A 20,729-nucleotide genomic window follows, 5' to 3' on the forward strand; every position below is an offset into this window, starting at 1 on the left:
TCCCCCCCGCTTGGGGCCCTGAGGGGCTGCCCCTGCTCTCTCTGCGACCACCTGGCGGGCTTCCCACCAGCCCCAAGTACCAGGCGCATCTGACGTGGGGTGGGAGGTGGGTGGAGACTCCCTCCAGGTCAGGGCTGCTCTAGCGGGGGGGAGCTGTGTGCTCTCAAGCCTCTTATAGTCTGAGCTGGCCCACTTTGAGCGCTGTACCGCCTGTGAGGGCTGAGACTGGGAGGGGAAGGAAGAACGCAGGGGAGGTAGAAACACACGCAGGCCCTGGAGACCTCGGGGTCCTGGGCTGGCGAGGGTTCCCTCGGCCCAGGCCTCCGTGAGAAGACTGCCCTGGTTATTCCCACCCCCACCTTCTGCAGCCCAAATAATTACCCAAGGATCACCCAGGAGATTTCCCTGCAAGACAGAAAATTCTAGGACACCAGGAACTCTGGAAACTAAACACTTTGAAACTCTCGGAGACCTTAAAAAGGAGAGTGAATGTTTCCTTGGTTGATTTAACACAGGGTTACATTAAGCAAACAACTTTCTTCCCTTCTTGAATTAAATTTCCTCTGCACAACTTTGCCGATGCCTTTTCTCACCTTTCTGCAACGCATTGCAGTGCCCTCCATTTGAGGAGTCTCCTTGGGGCTGCAGCAACCCGGTGTACCTTGGTGCCCTTCTGTGGTTTGTTCCAGATGCTTTCTAGCACGTGGCCACAGGCTTTTGAGCAGTGAGAGAGGATGTTGAGAGACCTGCTCAGTGTTTCCTGGCCTGACCCACCCCCTTTCCCCCTCTGAGTGTTCCAGCCACAGGTTCACATCCCAAAGTCTAGGCGGATGGCTCAGCGGGGCCGTTTTTAAATCCAGAGGGTCCTGGCCCTTTCCAAGACTCCCAGGAGTTCTAGAGGGGGTTGGGGATGTGCAGGCAAGTCCCACTCAGCTCCTGACCGGTCGGGTGTGTACCTGCAGCCCCCTCTGGCCTGGTATGCTGTGCCAGACTCTTGGGCACGCTTTGTTACTCCAGAAGCCAGGCTCGGTGGCATGGCCTCCTGTGGGCACCTGCCGTGCAGAGCCCGGCCCAGGCCGCAGAGACCTCAGATCCTCTCAGGGATGTTAGCCCATACAAGAAACAGGCCACAGGATTGCATGTTGGCCTCACACCCGAAGAAAGGTGCCCGAGGCTGTCACCTCCCGCAGCTGCTTGGCCGGAGACCAGAACGAGCTTGGCCGCCCAGCTTCTGGCTGTACGCTCTGTGGGGAAGTGTTTCTGGTCTGTCCTCGCTGCCACTCCCCAGCTCCCTGGGGCACTGCGGCTTTTTCTGGGTGTCTGTGCAGGAAGCCTCCAGAGCCTGAAGGCATCGCCGTGCCTGATGGCAATGGCCATCAGCAGATGTAAATCACTCAGAGGCGGCTCCATTTGTTGAGGAGGAATTGAACAGGTTTGCCCTCTGTTCTGAATGCCCTTCTCCAAGGTGGACATCTGTGGGAGGAGACCTCACAGCCTGACGTGGAGCCAGTGCCAGCCCACGGCCCTTAAGTCCCACGAAAGGTGTGACTGGCTTGTGTGGCTGTTCTGAAGACCCAGGGCAGCAAGGCCTCCCAGAGCCTGCCCGCCCCGCTGACTCCCAGCTGCCCGGCGTCTGCCCCTAGGATGCCAGCACAGGGGGCGGGCTCCAAGGTGGAGGAGCAGGACGGGCGTTTGCCCTCCAAGTCCAGCCTATGGGCGTGGTACCAAAGGTGCGAGTCAATGAGATGGCAGAGGACATGGCTAATTTCAGGGGCTGAGGACCCTGCTCCCCTCACCCCAGAACCGCAGCCAGCGCTCAGAGGGAGGCAGCGTCGCCCTCACTGAACACCCAGCACCGCCTCTGTCCCAGCAGCCTGTCTCTTCTGGGGCCTCCTCCCCCTGCCCTTTTTGGGAATCTTCTCATCCGCATCTCACACAGGTGGGAGGCCAGCTGAGCTGGTTCTGGAAATACCTTCATGTTGGCACTGTCTGAAACTTGGGGCAAGGAATTGCCCCACAGAACCCTATTTTAACCTGGAAGGGGACTTATTCTTTCAAGCCCCAAAGCATGTTTGTTTGTTGTTTTAGTGTACACCTACTGCAGTGTCAACTGCAGCGTAGCCCCAGTTGGTAATTCAGGATTATTCTCGATGGTTATAAAAACATTTCCCTTGGGGTCACTGCACATGCAGTGCCACCTGCCTCTACCCTAAATGCCCAGGGTGCCATGGGGACTGGGGGTTTTCTCTCCACTCCTCTGAGGCCCTGGCCCATCAGCCCTTGTCTCTACCGTCATGGTCAGGCCAGGTGTCATTTCTCTGTGGCCGTCCAGAAGCCCCGTGAGGGGCCAGGGTGTGGCGGCAGTCGGGAAGCCACGCGGAATGGCTAGAATGTCATTCACAGGGAGGAAGGGCTCTTAGTGAGGGTGAGGGGGCATCCGTGCCTGTTCACCTTCGACCCCTGACCCCAGCCTCAGTGCTGGCCACCTAGGCTTTGTCGGTGGCTTCTTTCCCGGTTCTGCACAGTGTCTCCCCTAAGTGAGGTGTCGTGTGGTTGCACTTCTTACCTGGATGACCCGGTGGCTGCCCATGTGAGGTGACCGCCCTCCATGGTACGCTCAATCCTTTCCCTCTCAGGAGGGATCTTATCTTATCACTAGATAAGAGCGGTGAGCTGGTCCCCATCTGTGGTGTCATACATAGTCCAGGAAACCACTAGATTCCTCAGTGTCCTGTTCCTGACGCTGAAGCATCTCTCCACCCCCTTTGGCTCCTTCTGGTATATTTTCCAGCTGCTGGTGTCATCAGACCTGAGTGAACACTTGTATTGTTCCGAGCACCGTCCGTCTCTTGAGATCCACCAGGGCTTGGCCGTGTGCTGCGAGGCAGGCTCCCACCCTCTACCTCGTACCCCACAAACTCCTTGCAATGGAATGAAACTTTTTTAGGGGATGAGGTCTGCTTTCCTCAAATCCTCTGAGGGCTCCACCACCTAAATGCGTGGGAGCTCAGTAGATAAATGCTAAAGGAAAGTGCCAGTTTATGGCTGCGGAAATTCTGATGGGAGGGGGTGAGTGTGTGTCCATTTTCAGATTCCCTGTGCCCAGCACAGTGCCTGGAACGCATGCCCAGCGTGTGGTGGTGAACATCCACCTCCAGGAGCAGGCTGCTTGCTCTTTTTCCCCTCGTATTCTGTTCCTAACCTTCTTCTATTTTGTAGTTAAAATCAGACTCTTACCTTAATTGGGAGTGGCGGGTGTTCATAATAATAATTAATATTTTTTGAATACTTAACAGCGTGGCGAGCCATAAGATTAGAGCTTTACTTAGTTTATCTAGTTTAATCTGCACAAGATAACCCTACAGGGTAGGTAATGGGGCTGAAAGAGGTTAACCCGGCTGAGGTTGTCCAAGCAGTGTGTGCTGGGTGACCTCTGCTTTCCCCTCGGGGCTTTAACAAGCAAGAACAGTAGCAGGTGCTGCCACCCCCTGTGTTGTTGCAAAACCAGCTGCCCATCCCCAAGGGAGAGTCCCTGCCCCCTGGCCTGTCTCCCCTCCTCGTATGTCCTCTGAAGGGGGGCTGGCTAGAGCCTCGATCCAGCTGGGCTGGAGCCAGGGACCACAGGGTTCTTCAGGAAGCCCTGATGCTCAGAGTTAGGTTACCTGCCAGATGGGTCATTTCCCACTGCAGACGTAGAGCGCGACCCCTGGGAAATCTCACTGCCCACGAGGGAGGGCCCTGGGAAGATCTGCCCACGGGCCGCATGGGTCGGGGGGCCTGTTGCAGGTGTGTTCAGCCCAGGCCTGGATATTAGTCCTTTGCTTGTGGCAGACCTTGCCGCGCACCAGTTAGTACCACTGCTGCATGGGCCGGGCGATGAGAAAGGCCCTCCTTCCTGAAGCACGGAGGGCAGGCTGGCAGCACAGTGGCCGGCAGGGTCTCGAGTCCCGGCAGAGCTGCACCACAGCCCTCTCTGCCATTCCATCTCCTCTCAGCGGGGCTTTAAGATCCGGAAGCCCCAGGGCACCCAAGGGTAGGCAGGTGCTCTGGGGCAGGTGGCAGGTGGGGCAGAAGATGGGAGTTAGAAGAGGCCAGCCAGGCCCTGGTGCCCACCTGTTCTTCCCCTCCCTGTATTCCCACCCAGGTAGAGAGGAGGGCAGTGAGGGGTTCAGGTCCCACCCTCTTGTGACTGGGTGGGAGGGGGAGAAACAGGACCCAGGCAGCTCACTACACCCCACCCCCAGTGCTGAGACGCTCTGCAGGCCCCAGTCATGTGTGTCCTGGTCGCTCCTTAGGAGTGACCTCAAATCTCTTCCGGGGTGTCCTCTGCCTGGGGACTCAGGAGGAGTTGCTGTGCCCCTCAGGTGGAGGGAGGTGGGGGGAGAAGAAGCTGACAGAAATGCAGGCCCCTCTTTGTGGCTGAGGAGCCACTCCCTACCCGAGTGAAGTCCCATTTTGCCCATTCCAGAAAACCCTTTTCTCCTGAATACTTCGCCCTTTCCTCACACCCACCAGGTAGGCCTTGGGCTCAGCCTCCCTGGCAACCCCTCCCCATCCCCAGGCGGGGGAGGGGGCAGAGGACAGTCTTTGGAATCAAAGAGACTAATTAATCTGCTGTCTGTCGTGTGAGAGAGAGAGTAAGCAGGGGAGTAAGTGAGGCAGAACCTGTGCCTTCCAGCGCACCCTTCTGTCTGAGGCCCAAAGCCTAATTTCAGAATCTAAACTGATTCCTCCCAGTGTCAGGGTCACCCAGCTAGCCCCTGCTGAGGTTGTCCAGGCTCTGTCTGTTGTCCAAGGCTACAGAGCCACTGGGTGGGGCCTGCAAGGGAACCCTCCAGGGAGTCTGAGCATGGCTGCGAGGCAGTGGGGACACCCAGGTAGGTGTCTCCCCCAGTGGCAGGGCTTCTGTGCGGCTCGGCCACGCCTCCTCAGGTCAGCAGCTCTGATTCTAGATGGACAGGAGCTGGAAATGGAGGCAAGCATTGTGTCAACCCTGTGATGCAGCCGGTGAGCCCTGGTAACCCAGCTCTGCAAGGCCGCACAGCAGTAACTGCCGGGGGCTGGGCCCGGGGCCACTGCCGCCTGCAGACTGCCCTGAGCCTGGCCTGGGAGAGCAGAGCCCTGAACCTGGGAGAGGAGCAAGGCTTTTAGCTTTGTGCTGACAAAAGACTTTCTGCCTGTCAACCCGGCTCCCCAGCAAGCCCCCTCCTCGCTCCCTACCGCAGCCCCTGGGCCTCCCTTTGGCAGGGCCGGAGGGCCCGGACTCCCAACTCCTCGCCTCTGGAGACTTCCTTTTGAGCAAGAAAAACAAGCGCTGAAACGTGCCTCACTGCAGCTGGGCCCCGCCTGCTGAACCTATAGAAGGCCCTGGAGTGGATTCGGCCTCACAGAAGAGGAAACCTGGCTCCGGCCTCACCCGCAGGGCCTGTTATGTCTGGCTCCAGAGGCCTTCTCCTCTGGGGTTTTCCATGCCTGTGAACTAGGCCCCATTCATTTCCCTGTGGTTTCATGGGAATGTCCAAAACGCTCAGCAGGTTGCAGCGAGCCCAGGAGGAGAGGGGTCAGCGAGAGGCCCGCGCTGGGACTGTGGTCGGCGGCCGCGGCACCCTCCGTGCACATGCTTGTGGGTGGGCACCTTCAGTCAGCCTGCAGCGCTTGCTTCGGCGATCCCCACCACCCCAAGACTCTGCCTGCAGCCCCCTCTCACCAGGCCTCCGCTCTCCAGCTGACAGGCCACCAGCTCCACCCGGCCTGTTCTGGGAGAGAGCAGCAACTTTTCTAGTTTGCCTGCTCCTCGGTCTGTGACTTCCCATCATGGGGCCCAGGTGCGTCCCCCTGATACATCCGATTTGGTGCCTCTGGGAGAGCAGCAGATGCTTGCAAGGTGGCTGCCGCCTTCGCCCCCTCGGGCTGCTTAGCCAGTGGAGAATGGGCTACACTCGGGCGCCCGGCGCTGTGAGAGGCCGCGGCTGCCAGCCATGGTGAGGATGTGCCCAAGTAGGGAAATGTGGTCTTCACAAGAAGTGAATTTGAAACTGCTGGAAGCAATGCTTATCAAATTTCCACGTTAGCAGTTTTCACCGAGAGCTAATCGCACAAGCTCTGTGAGTGGCCTAAGTCCACTCGCAGGAGACTCCCGGAGTGGAGACCCGTGCCCCGGCGGCTCTCTAATCTCTCACTCGCTTTTGGTCTTTGAAAGTGGATGCGTCCTCAGGTTTGGGCCGCTGCCCTGCCACTCTGCCCCGGCTGCCTGGCTCCAGGTCATTTCCAAAGCCACTGAGTGTTCTGGATGTGAGAGGGGCGGGTGTTTCTCCTCTGGTTAACTGGTACAGTGGCCCTGGAAATGGAAACTCTCTTGCCAGGCAGGGTCGAGAGGGTATGTGCCAGGAACAGAGAGCTGAGGCCGGGCCCAAGCACCGGGCCTGAGTAGGGCCGGCGCAGGCCGAGGAGGGACCTTGCTGCCAGCACTGGCCCCCCTGTCGCCACCCCTGATCTAAGAGAGAACAGCCGCCAACTCCTCGGCCTGGGCTCCCTCTGCATGCCTCCCTCTGTCCCCCAGAGACCAGTGTCCGCCCCATCGGGTCTGCCCCAGCGCTGCCCTGTTCCTGGCCTTTGGGGCGGCCACTCTCTTTGTTGACATGATGGGTACAGGCCTTTCTGTTGTCTTCTGTGTCCAGTGAACTTGAAAAGACCCTCTTGGGGCATTGCCCTCCCGCCAGTGTTCCGAGGTTACCGGGCCACTCCTCACCCTGGGCCTGTTGAGGCTACTGGTCTCCAGGGCTCCTTCCTGAGACCTCTGGACAGCTCTGAACAGGGCCTGGGAGGGCGGGGTGTAGCCCCTCTTGCTCTGACTGGCTGTGGCCCTGTGCAAGGCCCTGCCTCTCCAGGCCGCTGTGACTCCAGGTCTGTCCTTCCTGTGGGGAGCATGGTCACCACAGAGCTCTCGCAGCCCTGCGCTGGGCCTTCCCGTGACCTCGCTCAGCGGAGGGCCGCCCGGACCAGGTGACCTGGCCCCCCTGGGTGCAGCTCACCGGCTCAGAGGGAACCCCCTCTCCCTGGCAGGTTCCCGCCTCCTGGAGGGCCGGCTGATCTTCCTTCTTCCTCGCTGGCGGCTCCTTTGCCTCTAAAAGCAGCGCTTGTTTGGATCCTTAAAAAGCAATCGGAAAACATCGCCGCCGAGGGAAGGGACCCGTCCCGAGCGACACCTGCGCCTTTGGCCCCTCACGCTGCCATCTTTGCTTTTCTGAATCACCTTCCCCAGGTGCTTCTGCCAAACCCAGCGGCCCCTCCCCGCCCCTCGCCCATCCCCACTGCCTTGGCGCTGTGGACAGCTGCCCAGCACCACCTCATTGCCCTCACACCGCTTCACGTCGGGCCACCTCGTTGCCTTCTAAACCCCCTGCTCTCTTGCCCCAGAGACTCACCTCGCGCTGTCTCTGGCCAGCGGCCCTTTCTTGCTGCTTCTGGCTGTTTCCACAGCTCTCAGACTCCTTTCTTCCAGGTACTTCACCCGGCCTCTGGCCCCAGGGCCCCGCGGTCACCCAGTTCTCCTCCTTGTCTACCCTCTTTCAGCAGCCTTCCTCAGCCCCAGTGAAGACCAGACCTGGAGTCTGGCACCCCAGGCCCCTGCAGGCCACCCTTGCCTCCCCCACCTCATCCCTCAATGCCTCATTCTCCCAAGAAGCATGCCTGGTGGAGGTTTGGGCCTCCATCCTGTCCTGTAAAGCACTTCCCTCCTCTCACTGGTGGCCGTCTCTCCCCACTGCACCGAGGGCTGCTGGCGGGCGGGCCACAGCTCCCTGTTGGCAAGCGCCCAGGACTCCTTGGAGACCACAGGGCCGCCAGTTCACAGGTCTGGTCACACTCCCCCTGCTGTCTGGGGAGTCCTAGGTCTTGGGGCTGATCAGCTTTCCTCCTTGCATCTCAGGCTTCCCTGCACGGCAGGTGGGAAGGACTAAGACTCCCCCGAGGCTGGTGGAAGGCTGTGTGGGCTGTGCCTGTCCTGTCGGCTGCGGCTCTCAGTGGTCGTCCCTCCACCCCCGGCTCCTAGGGCCGAGTTAGGCCACAGCAGCAGCTCAGATGAGGTTGGAGGATGAACAGGGAGAGGATGGCTGTGGGTGGGCTCTGGTTGTTGCAGAGTCACGCCACCCACCCCTGTAAGTGGGCCCTGTGCTCGGAGACTCGGGGCGGGAAGAGCCGGAGACCGCTGCTGCTACTGCTGCTGCTGCTGCTGCTGCTGCTGCTGCTGCTGCTGCTGCTGCTGCTGCTGCTGCTGCTGCTGCTGCGCCGCCTGGTTTGCGAGTCATTCCGGTCCAGCTCTTTCCTTAGATGCAACCTGACATTGTCAGCCCCTCCCGGCAGCCAGCACTCGGGGTGGGTAGCGTGTGCCCAAGCAGGAGAGGGCACGGTGGCAGGAGTCCAGGCTCCCCGGCTCCTGAGTGGGCCCGTCCTGGACGCCTTCATTCTGTACAGGTGCACTGGCGTCTACACTGCAGAGCCTGCCCCGGAATCGGGCTGGGGAGGGTCCGTGCAGCCCGGATCCCGGACGCAGTCACAGCAGTGTGAGCAAGCAGGTTCCGGGGCGGGCCCTCCTGCTGCCGCCCCAGAGGAGGGGAGAGCCAGGTGTAAACCACCGGCTTTGGGCAGTGGGCGGGGCCCCAGGCTGAGCGGGCAGCAAAGGGCAGAGGGGAGCCACGCGCGGCCGCCCCGAGAAGGGGTGACAGCCCACAAAGCCTGCAGCCCCACTTGACCCGAGGTGGGAGCCGCTCACGGGCTGGGGCGGGAGAGGGGTGTGGCCAGGTGCCCCACTGTGGGGTGAAGGGTGACTAGAAGTAGGGGAGCCGGCTGGAGGTGGTGTGCAGAGCGGTGGGCCAGTCAGCCCACGTCCTGGGGATGGGCACCCAGACGGCCCCGGCCACGCAGGTGCACTAACACCGCACGATGCATTGGGGGCACTTGTGCAGGGCACCCCCTATTTCAGGGAAATTACTGAAGGATCAGAGCGGTTCCAAAACTTGTCTAGTTGGTGAGGGGCTGGGGTTCAGGCTGCTGAGCGGCTGCTGCTCCTCTCCAGGTGGTCCAGCCTGTGCCTGTGAAGCTCGCAGGTGAGGTCGGGAGACATGATGTGCGGAACCTCACCCTGGGACACCCCCAGCCCCGCCATGGCCACAGACACACCCTGGCCCCTCCCTCACCAAGCAGGCTCCGTCTTCCAGACGAGCAGGGCAATGTTCCTCCAGATCCTCCCAGGACACTGTTGGCCCCTGCCTGTCCTCCAGGCCGCGCGGCCCTTCCCAGACACCGACCTTCAATGCCTCACCCATGGGCTCTCCCAGAGAGCAGCAGACGCGCCTCCTGCCCCGTCGCGCCTGCCTGACGGGGTCATCCAGCAAAACACCCCGGCCTGCACACACACACACACACGCACGCACATGCACACACGCACACACATGCACACACACACACTTCTACCTTTTTCTCCAAGTAACATTAAAGCACCGTGGGAAACGCCATTCCAGGCCAAAGGAGTGTGTGCTAGGGTCGAGGTCCCTTCACCTGCCCTTGGCCTGCCCCTCCAGCACCTGGACGCCAGGGCTCAGGTCCATGCGGTGTTGCCAGGAGTGCGGAAGAGCCGGCCCTGCTGGCCAGGCAGCTGCCTGTCACAGCCCAGCCCACACAGACCTCCAGAGTCGCGGCCCCAGTGGCGTGGGTTCCAGCTGCTCAGCAGATGCCAGGCCCGGGACCACAGCCCCATCTCTGAGAGCTTGGCTTGCAGTTCTATGACCCTGGCTGGCAGCCATTCCTGAGCCCCTGTTAGAGCCTCCGTCAGGCCATTGCTAAGTTCCTGCTCCCCCCTACCCCGCCCCCATCCCAGCCCCTCCTCAGCAGGGCTGTGATCTCATGCCTGTGCCATGCTGGGGGATGGGGCAAGGGAGGGGGTACAGAATGACCTGGGCAGGTACTCAGGTTAGGCAGCAAGTTCTGAGGCTAGGGCACTTGCTGGGCCCCTCCCGCCCAGGCCCCCGTGTGTGGCCCATGTGAGGTACATTCAAACCACCCGGAATAGCTTGGGGCACCGCCTGAGGTCCGGCTGCTGGGCTGTGCATGCACCCCCAAAAGTCAGCTCCTCTTCTAACAGTCTGCATCCCCTCCAAGTGTTGGTTTTTCTCCCTGCCTTGGGGGCTCTTGGCCCAGAGCTGACCTTGGCTAAGGAGCAAAGCCTTGAATGGGAGCCCAGAGACCCCGACGGTGGGCCACTGGTCTGCAGCTGATAAACGAGGGCTCTTTCCTTCCAGAAGCGCCTCTGTTCTGAGCTGCTCTGCCACGTCCCAGAGCCCGCAGCGAAGATGATGGGGGCCCCCTGCTGGTCTGTGTGGGGATTAACCCGAGGGGCTGTGAGGCCTGTGGAGCCAGGACAGGGGGCCTCACTTGCCCCAGATGAGAGCAGGGTACCCAAACCACCCCAGTTTCTTCCCATGGTGCCTGGTCCATGTCCGTCACTGAATCCTGGGCTCAGGGGGATGTGGCTACTAGCCACTTAGGTGGCCCTTGACTTTTCTGTCCCTGAGCTCCCCTGGGCACCACCTCTGTCTGCTCTGTGCTCCTCGCCACTGTCCCCAGGCCTTCAAGTCCCACTTCTGCTTTCCGCTTGCACCTTCTCGAGTCTCACGTTGTGCTGACCCCTCCCTCATCCCCCTGCTGGGATTAGAAGGACCTTAAGGACAGGCGGTGGGGAAGTGGACCCTAGAACGCTAGTCAGCCGCTCAGGCCCCAGGATCCAGCTTATTGCTGCACCGCCTCCCTGTTTGGTGGCCTGGGCGTTTTTCTGGACTGAATGCTTGGTAGCCCCAGCTGCCTTGTAGGTCTGCTGCCTTAACTCCCACCCCTGTCGTGAGCCAGAGACCCTGGAGGGCATTGCAGCCTCTCAGAGGCACCCAGGGGCCTGCCCCAGGTCGACCTCCACCGCCAGAGCGCCACAGACTTCATTCTCAAGGTTGACAAGGGCACACGTGTCTTCCTCCCACCAGCCCCAGGAGACTCGGGGACTGTACCGGGTCCAGGGAACATGCGCGGTGGGGTCACTGGAGGGGCAGAATGACTGGGTTCTGTGTCATTGCTTGGGGCCCTGGGCCTCAGTGCTTCGCTCCCCATCCCTTCCCTCCCGCATCTTATCCCTGCCTGAGGCCTGGAGAATGCCCTTCAGAAACGGGGAGAGGACCTGGAGCACAGCTCTGCATGGAGGCTCCCCAAGCGTCGTTCCGTTGCCCCCTCGGGATGGTCTGGCGCTGCCCCTACCCAGCCCTGCTCCTTCCAGCACCCGGAGCCCTCAGCCCACTGCAGCCACTACAGGGCCATGCTGCCCCCTGCTGGCCTCACAGCAAACCACAGTCCAGGGTGCACCCCCTGGTTACAGGGGTTCCCTCTTCACCCAAGCCTGGGCTGGGCTAGACCCTGTGGGCTCCAGGGAACAGACGGTGAGGCTCTGTCTGAAGGGATGCTAGGGCTGTGGAACGCACCCCCAGCACCCCCAGCACCCAGGAATGTCTGTTGGGTGAGCGAACGGGCAGGATTCACAGGGCTGGACGCACGTGTCCCGAGCGTGCGGGGCTCATGGAGGGGAGTCAGCCCGCAAGCAGCTGGCAGAGCAGATCTGATGGATCCTCTTGGGCTGACAAGACCTGACTATGAAGAGCAAGTGGGGAGAGTCGAACAGCCTTAGGCTGCGGCACAGGGGCCCCGAGCAGCCCGGCCTTGTCGGCAAGAGGCCAGTTGGTGGGAAGGTGTGGGGAGGAGGAGGGGGAGGGAGGGCATAAGTGGCAGGACTGGAAGTCACAGGGCACTGTGGGGAGACCCCGTGCCATCGGCATGCAAGGCGGGAAGGGAGCAAAGCACCTCCCGTGCCTTGAGGCCTGTTGACGCCTGTTGACGCGCCAGGCGCAGGGTGAGCCCCTGACACAGAGCTGGCCCCATTTGTTCCGCAGCCCCGCTGTGAGGCAGGTGTTCGGTTGCCCATTCTGCAGTTGACAAGGGGGGGCAGGAGGTCCTGCAAGAGCACGTGGGCGGGGCTCTGACCTCCCGTCTCTGCAAGCGGCGGGTTGGGTTCTGGTGCTTGAACTCGGGGTGTTGGGGAAGGGGTGACGCGTGCAAGGACAGACTGGGTGGGGGCCAGGATGGCCACTTAAAAGCTGGATAGTGCAACCCGGTGGGGAGTGAGGGAGCCCCCCACACACACTCATGGATTCCTGCCTGGAGAAGGCCCAGGAGGCCTGAAACAAGCGATGATCCCCGTGTGCTGGGCCTCCTCTCAGGCTGGCCCTGGGCGCCCCCCGGGGCATTTCCGCAGCCTTTCTTGCTTGCAGAGAGGGCTTCTGAGGGACACAGTTCCCCTCTGAGCAGCCCGGCTGCTCCCAGCAGGCTCCCCAATAGGGCACAATTCCTGGTGTTGGGAAGGGGGCTCTGCCCCCCTCGCTCTCCCCACCTCACAGGCGGCTTTTCTTTCTAAGTCTGGCAAGAGGAGGAGGCTAACCCTGCAGGCCCGCCAGAGGGGCCACCCCACCTCTCTCTCCTGCCTCCTGGGAAGAACCTAGGCCTTGACATACAGCCTGGGGGGTTCAGGTTAAAGGCAGGGGAAAGTCTCGCCTAAGCTGGGCAGGGCCCTCAGAGTCTCCCTGAGGGAGCAGGCTTTCTGCATGCAGGGCAAGAAGACTCTGGGATGCACCCAAGCCCCTGACCCCCAGGCTTCAGTTCTTGTGCAGTGGGGACCCACTTGTCCTCCGCAGAGGCCTGGGGAGCAGCCAGGGACTTCCTGCCCCAGGGCGAGCTTGGGATGCCGCCCTCAGGGCTTCCCACTTTGCCTGGTCCCCCCATAGGGCACACTTCCCCCATCCCCCTCTCAGCCCCTCAGGCCCTTGGGGTGTTTTTGTCATTGCATCTGGAGGTATTTCTTGTTGCTTATAATTGTTCTCCTGCGCAGCAAAGCCAGGGGTCATTCCTCAGAGGCCGGTTCCCTGGGTACGAAGGCCCGACAGCAGCTTCTGTGATTTCCCTCTGCTCGCTGGGGCTCCTGCGCATGCTCTGAAGCCCCCGGGTAGCAGGAGAGGAAGGCCACCCCTCAGGGGCCAGGGAGCACGGGTCCTCATGGCCAGCCTGCTGGGCAGTGTCCTCATGGCTGGAGGTGCCCCCGTTGTTCCGGGAGGCACCATTCCCCAGAGATCTTTGTTGCTCCCCTGTCTGGGTTCATGGGCGGCCATGCCCTGGGGCTCCAGTGGGGTGCCAGCCCAAGCCCCCACCAGTGAGGAGACTGCACCTGAGCAGAGCGCAGACTGCAGTGCCGGGAGGGGGTGAGCGGGAGGGAGGAGGGAGAAGGCAACTCAGGACCCACCCAGACTGGCTGGGGGAGGGTGTCCCCAGCTGCTCAGCTGGGCGGGAAGGGGCAGGGTGACCTGACCCAGCGGCCCTGCTCCCCGCAGGCTCGTGGAGGAGTTTATGCTCCTGGCAAACATGGCCGTGGCCCACAAGATCCACCGCGCCTTCCCCGAGCGTGCCCTGCTGCGCCGGCACCCCCCGCCCCAGACCAAGATGCTCCATGACCTGATGGAATTCTGCAGCCAGATGGGGCTGCCCGTGGACTTCAGCTCCGCCGGGGCCCTCAATGTGAGTGTGGGCTCAAGAAGAGAAAGAAGACCTGAAAGTGGGGTACAGAGGCCTCCGTGCCCCTCCCTGGACCCATTTCTCTGCAGCTGGGTCTCCTGGGGGGCCACGGAGCCAGGGCAGGGATCCCTTGGAAGGGGAAGTGGGCCGGCTGGACCCAGAGGCTGTCAGCGGGGGCTGGGGTCACCAGAAACCTGAGAATGTGTTTTGTGGTGTCAGGGTCAAGTGCTCCCTGCTGGGTGCTTGACCTCCTGGGTCCAGGATCCCGTGACCTTTCCTCTGGTCCCATAGGAGGGATCCCACTGGGTCCCAGCCTTGGGAGGTGGGCAGGAGGGCAGGAGGAAAGGTGCCCTAGGCCAGACCGGAAGCCAGCCTGTCCGGGCCAGCAAGCTTGACTTGCAAGGACTGAGGCCAGGGCCACGGCCCACAAGGGAGGCCCAGTGCAGGACCCAGGCCAGGGCTGTGACCTCTGTATCTGCAGAGCACATGGTTGGCATCTGTGCATCCCATGGGTTTGCTTCTAGAAAAGTCTGACCGAAACATTTGGAGATGACAACTACTCCCTGGCCCGGAAGGAGGTGCTCACCAACATGTGCTCCCGGCCCATGCAGGTAAGGAGGGCCTCGTGCCCCATGCTCCCCTGCTCCCCAGCCCCTGTGACTTCAGTAGAAGTGGAGGAACTGAGGGCTGGCAGGAGCCCAAGACCACCCCTAGGCCAGGTTGCCCCTGTGTGGCCTCTGGGGTTCTTTGCCTGGCAGAAGACAGTTGCACCACAGGGCACGAAGCAAGCCTTCAGTGGCCGGTCCGCCTAGACCAGACCCTCCCGGGGAAGGCCGGAGGGCCAGTCAGCAGCCTGAGGTCAGTTGGCGACCCTTGAGGGGGAGCACTGCTCAGCCCCCACCATGGCCTGTGGACCACAGGCTCCCTCTCGCCAGCTGCCAGCCAGGAAAAGAGCCCCTGGGTCCCAAGAACCGCCCGGGCCAGGCAAGATAGAACCAGAGGGCCCCTTTCTTACACTCCCCCATCCCCCTCCAAGGGCAGGCTAGCCCTGGAGCGCCACAGAAAGGAGCCCCCTCCAGAGTCACCCAGGCTTCTCATGTCTCGGGACCTGCTAGCGGGGAGTGACCCGAGAGTCTGCTGGAGAATGGGGCGCAGGCGGCAGCAGTGAGCATAGACGTCTCAGCGAGATGCTGATGCAGAACGCAGGTCAAGGGGAACTGCCATCCCCACCCCCACCCCCGGGCTTGCCCAGGACACCTTCCCAGCCAGGAAGGGAGCCAGGCCCTCTGCCTCCTCACCCCGGCTCATCTGGGGAGCTCGGCTACCACCGAGAACAAAGCCCAAACATGGCTGAGAGTGGGGCTGCTCCCGCCTCCCCCGTCAATTTGCCCCGGACATAACCCAGGGCCCAGCAGGTGCTGGAAGAGACTCAGAGTTGAGGAGCCCAGCAGGTCACCCCCAGCTGTGCCCTGGATTTCAGAGTAACCAGAGCCGGTTGTCTGTTTGGCCTGAGTGTGCGGCACAGGAGGGTGTGACCTGAGCAGGGAGCCAGGGGGGCTGTTTGAGGCATGGCTTTGGCCTCCAGGAGGAGCCTGCACTCCCTCCATGCGCAGCTGGCAGCTGGCCCTGCACTCCCAGCCCTGGACGTGGGGCCACAGGCAGGCAGCCTCGGGGACTGTGGCCCGAAGTCCCAGGGCAGGAGCCTGCTGGGGCCTGGGGTCTCTCATCCTGCACCCCAGTCATAGCGTCTGCCCAGCAGACAGGCCTTTTGAACTCGCTTGGAGTCTTGACCCTAGGTAGGTTACAAGGGGCAAGAAGGGCAGAGGCCTGGCCCCACAGCTGGCCCACGGCGGAGCACGAGGCATGCGGACACGCTGGGGGGCAAGCGTGGCCTGCTCAGGGCCAGAGGAGTGAGGTCAGCCACACCACAGGTGGGGCGGGCCCTCTCTCCTGTCCCGCTGGGGCACATGGTGGTGGTGCACTGTCCCCTCAGGGGCCTGCAGCTGCCTCAGCCCCTGCTGGCCTCCCTCAGACCGCGCGTCCTCTCATCTCCCATCCCAAGTAGCTGCCCCAGCCCCAACCCGGTGGGGTGGCAGGGGCGGCCAGGAAACCATTTCCCCCTCATGGTTCCTGCCAGTAACAGCCCCTCGGCAGTGACAGCAGTGGGGGACTCTGGCTTCAGCACCCAGTCCTCTCCCTTCCCTGAGGGCTTGGGTGGCCGGCCCCTCAGGACTCGGAGGGAGGGCCTATCCTGCATCTGAGGGTCCCCTGCCCCTCCTGACCTTGGTGGAGGCAGTCTGGCCCTGGAGGGCTATCTGGCCTATTGTCAGCGCGGCCACCACGAGGGTGGCCAGGCAACCCAGGGTACAGCCGGCATTTGCCTTCAGCAGGAGAGGGCCACCTCAGGGGTCTCCTGACACAGAATGACCCCCGACCCCTGAGGCCCCGCTTTGCTCAGCTGCCCACAGCCTGGGTCACACAGCCTGGCCAGGTTCTGAGAGCTGGTTGCCCAACAGATGGCCCTGTACTTCTGCTCGGGGATGCTGCGCGACCAGGCCCAGTTCCAGCACTACGCCCTCAACGTGCCGCTCTACACGCACTTCACCTCGCCCATCCGCCGCTTCGCTGACGTCATGGTGCACCGCCTCCTGGCCACCGCGCTTGGTAAGGGGCGGCTGGCGGCGCAGGCCTGAGCCTGCTAAGGGCTGCCTGCCCCCAGAATGGGTGCCCGAGGCCCTGGGGGGTGAACAGCAGGAGCAGCCGGGGAGCCTCAGCCCAGAGAACACCCCCCGCCGCGAGCAGATGCTGGGGCTGCCGTCCAGGCCAACAGGAGCCCGACAGAGGCTGGAGGGCCTCGCGGTGACCTCCCCTGCATGCCTGGGCCTTGGGGGGCCTCGCTCTGTGTGGATGAGAGCATCATGCTGCCTATCGCCCAGCTCTGATGGGCACCCACACAGCCCCTTCCAGCGGCTCCCACCCACCCTCTTCCCAGGCTACAGGGAGCTGCCGGACATGGAGCCCCACGCCCTGCAGAAGCAGGCCGACCACTGCAACGACCGCCGCATGGCCTCCAAGCGCGTGCAGGAGCTCAGCACCGGCCTCTTCTTTGCTGTCCTGGTCAAGGTGAGGCCGCCTGCCTAGCGTCTCCCCCACACGCCCGTCCTTCCCAGGCCCCTGCTCACAGGAGCCCCGGGGCTGAGCCTCTGGGGTGGGCCTGGGAGGAGGCTGCAGGCCATGACCAAGCCTGGCCTGGAATTGCCTCCCTGCAGGAGAGTGGGCCCCTGGAGTCGGAAGCCATGGTGCTGGGCGTCCTAAACCAGGCCTTCGACGTGCTGGTGCTGCGCTACGGGGTGCAGAAGCGGGTCTACTGCAATGTGAGTGCCGGGCCCGAGCGTCCCCACAGGCAGGCGGCTCCAGGGTCCCTGCTCCTCTACCTCCCGCCCCCGGCAGAGCCCTGTTCTGGGGTCCTGGCCCAGGGACAGCCCTGGAGATGCTCGGGTGTGAAGCCCACGGACACTGCCCCTCACTCAGCTGTGGCTGCTGGGCCTGTGGTGGCTGCGGGTGTGGAGTCCCTCACCTTGCTCCCCACGCCCCAGTGCCACGCCCACCTGATAGCACAGCCTGAGGAGCAGCCCCCCTCCCCGACCCCCGCCACCAGTGCAGGATGGCGGGGTTTGAAGGCTTTGAGAGGATTTATTTCAGGAATGAGGGGAGGAAAAGAGGGGAGAGAACCACGGACGGCCCTCTGGGAGCTCTGGCCCCTGAAGAAGGGAGCAGGCCAGCCCTTGCCTTGGTTGCCCTCCTGGGCGCTGTCCATTCAGGTCTCTTTCCAAGGGCACTGGTATTGCTGCCTGAGGGACCTGGCTCTGGAGTTCCCAGCATCCACAGCATGTTGGGGAGTGTAGCACTGGCATGGAGCAGAGCAGGAGAGAGGAGGCCAGCTGCCTCGGCAGAGCCCTAGTCCTCAAGTTCACTGAGCAGGACACCATTCAGGTCCAGGGCACCTCTAACTGCAGCCCGGCCCTCGCCAACAGTATATGCCCAGCGCCAGCAGGGGGCGGCAGCCTGCAAGCTCAGTGCCAATTCCCCCCACATCCCCTGGGCCTTGGCGAAGCTAGCCAGAAGCCAAAGACCAGGGTGGGCATGGCCCCCAGTCAGGGGCCAGCAGCCAGCAGCTGGGTGGGCGGAGAGGGAGTGTCCTTGAGGCCACTCAGAGGTGGGACCAGGCGGAGGGCTGCCTCTAGGCAGGGGACTGTGCTGGGGGCAGGGCATGGGCCTGAGCGCAGCTGTGTGCCCCCCAGGCCCTGCCCCTGCGGTCCCACCACTTCCGGCGGGTGGGCAAGAGGCCGGAGCTCACGCTGATCTGGGAGCCTGAAGAGCTGGAGCAGGAGCCGGTGCAGCAGGTCAGACCCAGGGGTTGGGGCAGCATGTCCAGATCACCCTGTGCCCCTCCTATCCCAGCTTCTGAGGAGCCCCCCTCCTGCCCCAGGGCGCGTTCCCCATGCCATCCCTCCTGGCATCCCCAGCCCTCACACTTCCAGCATCTGCGAGCCAGTCTGGAGGCCCCTCACCCACCCACCGGCCCCTCACCCACCCACCGCCTCTGGGCCTTAGCTTGCTGGCACCACCGTCCCTCCCTCAAGGACAGCCCTGTGGGAGGCGTTGTCCCCCTAAAGCAGGATTCTTAACTCTGGGGTCCTTTGGAGAGTCTGATGAAAGTGATGGACCTCCTATCAAAGCAATTCTTCATCCCAGTTTTCACCTACGACGTGCTCCAAAGGCCAGCCCTGGGGCCCGTGATTCCTGGAAAGTGAGGCTCGTGGCGTCCCAGGCGCCACCCCACGCGCTGGCTTCTCGCCTCCCACCTGAGCTCTGTGCTTGGGCAGTTCGGCTCATAGCGACCAGACAGAAGCCTCGAGAGGCAGAGCCAGTGGGCCCCGGCCCCAGGAGAAGGATGTGGCTGGGCTCTACCCCACACCCCCCGCGGCGGGGCTGGCCCCTCTCCACCGCCATCGCCACCGTGTCAGCGCCGGGTCTGCTCTGCCGCAGGTCATCGCCATCTTCAGCCTGGTGGAGGTGGTGCTGCAGGCCGAGGCCACAGCCCTCAAGTACAGCGCCATCCTGAAGCGGCCGGGCGCCGAGGGCCTCCCTGGCCTGCGGGACGCGGCGTGACGACGAGGGCACGAGGCCACCAGCCGGCCGCCCCCACCGCTCACCTGCCCTGGCTTTTAGGAATAGGACCTGTTGACACCAAAGGGGATTTTTAATTTGGATTTTAACAACTCAGGGTTTCGTTTTATTTTTCTCATTCTATTTTATTTTTGCAGCAGTTTTTAAATGAACTGGAGGGGAGCGGGTGGGGCTGGAGGGAAGGCCAAGGCCTGGCCAGTGCTGACCAGCCAGAGGGGTCTGCGCCCCGCCTCTGCCCGGGAAACGTGGGGCTCATGGAATCAGTGTCATGGAGTAAAATCAAGTGTGAAGTACCGCTGGTGTGTGGGCTCCGCGGGGAGGCCGGGTGGCAGCGCTCCTTGGACCCGGGGCAAGAGGCCCGGCTCCGGCTCCACCCCCGCGGCCCAGCCGGGTCACACCCTCTGGGATCTTCCAGGATTCTTCCCCTTGCTGGCCGTGCAGACGGATGCCAGCGCCTCGTTCCGGCTGATTAGAAGCGTAATTAGTGTGCAAGACGGCGTGCCGCCACCCTGCCTGCGACTGTCCCTGCCCCCACACTTCCTCTCTGCTCCCTGGCCCCACCCCTCCCCCGCCTCCTAGGCTCTGAGCAGCCTCATCTGCACCCCCTCGTGTATATATATATGCGCGCACCCCGCGGCTCCAGCAGTCCCTGTCCTGGCGGGCCCGAGGGAGCAAGAGTCTGCGAGGGGAAACGGGTGCTTGGAGGGCCGGGCAGGGCCTGGTCACCGCCCGGCGTCCTGAGCATCCTCCGACCCTCCATCCTTGGGGACCGTGGACAGCCCAGCCCGCTCCACCTCGACCTGGTTCTTCCCCACCAGGCGGGAGCCACGACTGGCCGCCCGAGGCCGGGGTTCCCCGTGCTGCTTCCTAGGCCCCAGCGGAGCTCCCAGGGGACAGTGACGCTTGCTCGGAGGAAAACCTGCCGGGGGCCTCGCAGGATGGCCTCTCGGCGGCCGCAGTAGTCAGCGCAGCTGATTTGTCTGCCTGGCACTGGGTTGGGTGCCAGGGGAGCAGAAGGCACATCAGCACCCCCGTCCCCTGCCACCCTCTCGCCCAACTTCATCTGTCTTGCCACCTCCAAGGTGTCCCAGAGACCACTGTCCACTCTGCCCCTGCCCCCAGGACCTCTCTGGACGGGGAGCGGGTGAGGATCTGGTGGTTTGGTATTTGGGTGAGGAGGTTTCTGGGTATTTCCCGGCCCAGGCGTCCCGACAGCCTCAAGGGTGAGATAGACTTTGCAGCCCTGCCCCCCTCCCCTCAGTGGCCCCACCCCTGAGGAGGAGCCGCCCCATCCTCTGGTGCTGTACCCAAGGGCCTCCCCCGCCCTGGGGACCAAGGGCAGAGCACAGCCTCCAGCCAGTGGCTCCCCTGGGGCGTGGGGGTTAGAGTGTGGGTGCTCGTCCCAGGCAGCAGGGATCCCCTGGCCCATGAGGCGTGACTCACGCAGTCATCCCAGGGGATCTTTGCTGTCTGGGTTTGCTTGGGGGGAGCAGAGGCTGGCCTCCCTGAGCCGTGGGGCCACCGCGGCCACAGCCCAGCAGCAGGAGTGGAAGTTGCCCCAGAAAGGAAGCCGGTCTCTGGCCAAGTCACACGGCAAGATTGCCATCCGGGGCCCGGGCACCTGCCTCCCCCACGCCCACTGCCGTGTGCCCCGCAGCCAGGGGCCACCCCAGCAAATGCTGCACTCTCTGTGTGCGGAGAGTTGGCGGGGCCCGTGTCCGTGGTCCGCGAGAGACAGCCCTCTGGCCTCGTGCTAAGGGGACTGTTGACATGCGTGACGAGACGCAAAACCTCCGCTCCTTCACTCCCTGGGCCGCCCCAGAGCGCCTGCAGTCACAGCAGGCCAAGCCCAGGGCTCGGAACAAGGCCCTGCTTTCAGGGGCCATCTT

At 62.9% G+C, this 20,729-nt stretch overlaps 1 protein-coding gene across 1 annotated transcript in view; it reads left to right on the plus strand.

The window, feature by feature from the left end:
- Positions 1–18,822, plus strand: part of DIS3L2 (DIS3 like 3'-5' exoribonuclease 2) — a gene marked incomplete at both ends in the record, with an annotated part of 249,293 nt that extends 230,471 nt beyond the window's left edge. Inside the window, 7 exons of the mRNA XM_084227980.1 lie at positions 13,470–13,653; positions 14,175–14,261; positions 16,167–16,314; positions 16,643–16,773; positions 16,920–17,024; positions 17,952–18,053; positions 18,700–18,822. Of these exons, the coding sequence (XP_084084106.1) occupies positions 13,470–13,653; positions 14,175–14,261; positions 16,167–16,314; positions 16,643–16,773; positions 16,920–17,024; positions 17,952–18,053; positions 18,700–18,822 (880 nt within the window). The remainder of the gene's footprint in view (positions 1–13,469; positions 13,654–14,174; positions 14,262–16,166; positions 16,315–16,642; positions 16,774–16,919; positions 17,025–17,951; positions 18,054–18,699) is intronic.
- Between the last annotated feature and the right edge of the window lie 1,907 nt (positions 18,823–20,729).

Source organism: Talpa europaea (assembly GCF_964194135.1).
Source record: "Talpa europaea genome assembly, chromosome: 1".
In the NCBI taxonomy this organism is placed as follows: domain Eukaryota; kingdom Metazoa; phylum Chordata; class Mammalia; order Eulipotyphla; family Talpidae; genus Talpa; species Talpa europaea.